We start from the raw sequence: 5,000 nt of genomic DNA, 5'->3' as shown, positions 1-5,000 counted from the left end.
AACAGTGGATAATTATAGTTAGGGAAGGTAAATAGAAAACGAGAGTGAGGAAACCAAGACGTCTTGCCAACAAAAATGAGGACAAGTGACTTCTTGCCCTAATTGGCTTGACTCAAATAAATAGGGAGTGTGAACGTGTGTGAATTGTCGTGAAAAAAAAAATTATAATATACGTAATTATAGTTAGGGAAGAGAAATAGCCGCGAGAAAGAAGAAATAACGGCATCTTGGAAAAAAAAAAAAAATCTCTTAATTACCGTGACTCCGATGAACAGAGTGTGTGTGTGTGTGTGTGTGTGTGTGTGTGTGTGTGTGTGAATTATCTTGAAAATTAATAAAACAGGGGATAATTACCGTTAGGGAAGGGAAATAGGGAACAAGTAAGAGGACATCAGGACATCTTGGCAAATAATGAGGGCAGACGACTTCCTGGTCTAATTAGCGTGACAGGTGAACAGAAAGTGTGTGCGTGTCAGACTTACAATAAAAAGTGATAAAAAATGGATAATTGCATTTAGTGAAGGGAAATATGCAGCGAGAAAGAGGAAATCAGGACAACTTGGCAAACAGCGAGGTGAATAGGAGTGTTTGTGTGTCTGAAGTGTGATAAGTGATAAAAAAAATAAAAATAAATAAATAAATGGATAGTTACTGTTGGAGAAGGAAAATAAGTTGCGGGAAAGAAGAAATCAGGACATCTTGGTGTGAATTAAGATAAGGGGAGGTGACTTATTACTTTTAACTAATGTGAATAGAATGCGTGTTTAAATAATCAGTAAACATATGAAAGGTGCAAGAAAGGTGTTTTTTTTTTTTTTTTTTTTATGTATGAGGGGCACTGGACAAGGGCAACAAAAATTTATTAATAAAAAAAAAAAAGAACACTGAGATGCCAGTCCCTGAATAAGGTCTGAAGTGGTGGTCAAAAAATGAAGGATAAGTGTCTTGAAACCTCCCTCTTGAAGGGAGTTTAAGTCATAGGAAGGTGGAAATACTGAAGCAGGCAGGGAGTTCCAGAGTTTACATCCAGGGAGTGAAATAGTTACTTTAAACAGAAAAAAATAAATAAATAAAATAAATAAATAATAAGTTAAATGAATGGCCAAACAGGAAAAACGTCTTAGAAAATGGACAAAAAATGAATTACTACAGATAGAGAAATGAATAGAAAAATGAATCAGTATGTTTAGAAATTAATAAGCACTTTGAATGGAAAAGTAAGAATAATTTCATAAAGAAATGAATGGGAAAATCAACATTGCCCTTTACATTAATTATCTTTTGTATTTCACCCTAAGGACTATAACAAGGACAGGACAGCTTGCTATCTTCTACTGCTTCTTTCACACTAACTGCTCTTCTGATCTTGCTAAATGAATGGCTTGGGAATAATTCATTTTACTTTTTCTTTTCCATTGTTTTCTTTTCTCTATTATGTCTTTCATCACTTGTGTCTCTTCCCCATTCACCTCTCTAATTTCCCTTTTTGTTCATTCTATCTTCCTTTCTCATCTTATATGTCACCTTTCTTGCATTCCTTCTTTATTTTGACTTTTCCTCTTCTCTCCAGTCTTCCTTCTTTCCTTGTGTTTCTTCCCCATCAATGCAGTTACAGTTCTTTCATTTCTCTTTCCTTAATTTATCTCGTCTTCCTTCTTTCCTTTAATTTTTTTCCCATATGTGATTAGAGTTCTTTGTCTCTTTTCCTTCCTTTATTTTGTTTTTCTTTCTCATATTTTATCCCTCCTGTCTTGTGTTTCTTCATCATTTACACTCTTATTTTTCCTCCATTATTCTATTTTTCTTTCTTGTTTTTCATCTCCTTTTTTGTTTCTTATCCACCAGTTCTTTAATTTTTCTTTTCCTCCTCCATTCTATCTTCCTTTTCTTTTGTCTCCTTTTTCTTGTTTCATTCTTCTTTTCCTCCTCCTTTGTCTTCCTTCCGTCTTTTGTGTGTCTGTTGTGTTTCTTCCATATAATTTCTTTTTTTAATTCTTTTCTTCCTTTATTTCATCAGTTTTTCTCGTCCTTCTTATGTTTTTAATTCTATGTTACCTCTTTTACCGTCTTCCCTCCTTTCTTGTCTTTCATGCCTTTCTTGTGTTCCTACTTGTCTCCTTCCATTTGTCTTCCCTCCTTCCTTGTCTTCCATGCCTCTCATGTTCCTACTTGTTCTCCTCCATCTGTCTTCCCTCCTTCCTCCTCTTTCATGCCTCTCTCTTGTTTCTACTCATGCTTCACCTTGTCTCCTCCCCATCAGAGTCCTACCCCAGCACAGCCACAGTTCCCCCAACAGGCGACAGCACAAGATGGGCAATCACTCTTCACAGGATCGCAGGGACAGGTCTAAGGGGACAGACCTGGGCCAGTATGGGACAGGGCGCGGCACAGAGGGGCCCTTCACCCTGCATGCCCGCACCACCCCTGGCAGCACCACCAAGCCGTCACAGCAGCAGGGTGGCGATGAGGACCAGGCATCTAACTTGAAGGGGATGAAGGTAAGGTGTTCCTGTTATGTCAGTCTTGTGGGTTACCTGGAGTTTAACTGGATTGTTCACTTAATATTGAGTTTTTTTATCTGCCTATCTGTTTTTGTGATAGGTTAATGATTAGATATTTTAAGTTTTGTGTTTACTATTGTGGTGTTTTTTTAATGGGTTTATCTTCATTGAGTTCACTCCTATGGGTTATCTGAAGGAGTTTACCTTAATTGTTTACTTTAAATGATCATACTGGAGAATGTAAAAAAATTATTGTGATTATTTGAGGTTTCCTTTAATCTGTTCTTTTCTTTCCATTCCATTTTTCTCTCACTTCTATCTCATTTTCTCACAATTTCTCTCTGTCTCTCCCTCCATCTATCTGTTTCTCTCTAACCATATAATAGAGAAACAGAGAGGAAGGGAGAGAGTCTAAATTATGTTAAGACCCAAACTCAACCCAACCCAAACCCAACCTAACCCAACAAACCCAAACCAAACCAAAACTGAGCTAAACCAAACCAAACCAAGCCTAATCTAACCTAAAGCTATTTATTTATTTATTTTATTTATTTATTTTTTTTTTGGGGGGGGGGTCAGAAAGAGTTATAGTTTTAGTATTTAAAGGAACAAAACCAAACCCAAACTAACCTAACCACACCCTTCCCGCAGGACAAGGAGGGTGACGAAACGCCCCCCCAGAGGATGCGGCCCATCCTGCCGGCGGGCAACAAGAAGATGCTGCCCGTCGTCATCAAGTGGACGGGTGGAGGAAACAGTGTGGCTATTGCTGGCACCTTTAATCAGTGGCAGAAGATCCCCATGGTGAAGAGGTGTGTGGTGGTGGTGGTGGTGGTGGTGGTAGTAGTAGTAGTAGTAGTAGTAGTAGTAGTAGTAGTAGTAGTAGTAGTAGTAGTAGTAGTAGTAGTAGTAGTAGTTGTTTTTGTTTTATATAAGGATCACTGGCCAAGGGAAACCGAGGAAAAATTATTATGGAAGTGATATTTGTCGTTGTTTTTGTTGTTATTGTTGTTGTAGTAGGAGGAAAGGGAGGAGTTGATATTAGAAGGTATTATGTTTTGTTGTAGGAGCAGTAATAGTAATAAGATAAAACCTCAAATTAACAAAAACAACGAATCAAAACAACTCATTTCCTCCCTGTCTCTTCATGTAATACCTAACGGCATTTTCCAGCTTGTGTTGTTATTATTTATTGTTGTAGGATCAGTAATAGTAACAGGGTAAAAGCGCCAGACACTTTCCGAGCCTCACAAAATCACCTATCATTGGAAGAAGTAAAAAGAAACATAATGCTTGTTAATAAGTAGCTAGAGGAGATGTTTAATGCCCTCAGTACAACAAAATCATAGTACACTCTTGACATGTTCTGAGTGAAAGTGAGCTGATGTACTTAAAGGGTTAACAAAAATAATGAATCAACTAACTCATTCCCTCCCTGTTTCTTTAAATACATGATGGTGTTTTGCAGTGATAAAATAAAGGCCCTAATTAACAAAAACAATTAATTCATTCCCTCCCCGTCTCTTTCAGTAATATCCAGGGGCGTTTTGTACCTTCCCCTGTGTCTTTAAGCCTTCTCCTCTCCCCCTGCACAGTGAGAAGGACTTTGTAGCCATCGTGGACCTGCCGGAGGGTTCCCACGAGTACCGCTTCATGGTGGATGGCGAGTGGAAGGTCAGCAAGAATGACAACACCACCAACAACACCGCCAACAACAACAACACTGCTAACAACAACAACAACAAGGAGAAGAACAACAATGTCATCACCATCAGCGAGACGGACTTTGAGGAATTTGAGACGGCACTGCTCCCGGACCCCAACGACAAGAGTGGGGAGAAGAAGTCACATGGGTCGACAAGCAGCAGGGATCGATCAGGTGTGGTGGTGGTGGTGGTGAGGTGGTGGTGAAAGATGATGGGTTGGATGTTGAAATTGTAGTTATGTTGTTTGTTGTAGTAGTTGTAGAAGTAGTAGTAGTAGTAATAATTGTAGTAAACTTCTTTTTTTTTTCACTTTTTGTTTGTTTTTATTTATGAGGTTACAAATCAGATCATTCTTTGCATTTTTTTTTCATCTCTCTCTCTCTCTCTCTCTCTCTCTCTCTCTCTCTCTCTCTCTCTCTCTCTCTCTCTCTCTCTCTCTCTCTCTCTCTCTCACAGGATCAAAGAAAGACAAATTTGGACAGGAAAGAAAGTAATGTGTTTATGTTTTCACTTTCTTTCCCACTCACTCTCACTCATTTTCCCTTTCACTCTCCCTCCCTCTGTCACTCACTTTTTCTCACCCACTCACTTTCTCCAGCTCACTCTCACTTTCTCTCTCCAGCTCACTCTCACTTTCTCTCTCCAGCTCACTCTCACTTTCTCTCTCCAGCTCACTCTCACTTTCTCTCTCCAGCTCACTCTCACTTTCTCTCTCCAGCTCACTCTCACTTTCTCACTCCAGCTGAGTCTCACTTTCACACTCACACCCAGCCACTCACCCTCTCCCTCTCTC

General features: G+C 39.1%; 1 protein-coding gene across 1 annotated transcript in view; it reads left to right on the top strand.

Moving 5' to 3' along the window:
* Positions 1 to 5,000, top strand: part of LOC135092929 (5'-AMP-activated protein kinase subunit beta-2-like) — a 6,706-nt gene that overhangs the window by 294 nt on the left and 1,412 nt on the right. The window contains exons 2-4 of the mRNA XM_063991730.1: positions 2,261 to 2,498; positions 3,153 to 3,313; positions 4,097 to 4,380. Coding sequence (XP_063847800.1) covers positions 2,310 to 2,498; positions 3,153 to 3,313; positions 4,097 to 4,380 — 634 coding nt within the window. The 5' untranslated portion in view covers positions 2,261 to 2,309. The remainder of the gene's footprint in view (positions 1 to 2,260; positions 2,499 to 3,152; positions 3,314 to 4,096; positions 4,381 to 5,000) is intronic.

Source organism: Scylla paramamosain, chromosome 41, assembly GCF_035594125.1.
Source record: "Scylla paramamosain isolate STU-SP2022 chromosome 41, ASM3559412v1, whole genome shotgun sequence".
NCBI lineage: Eukaryota > Metazoa > Arthropoda > Malacostraca > Decapoda > Portunidae > Scylla > Scylla paramamosain.
The sequence above is the reverse complement of the archived record's forward strand: the minus strand, read 5'-3'. Positions and strand labels throughout refer to the sequence as shown.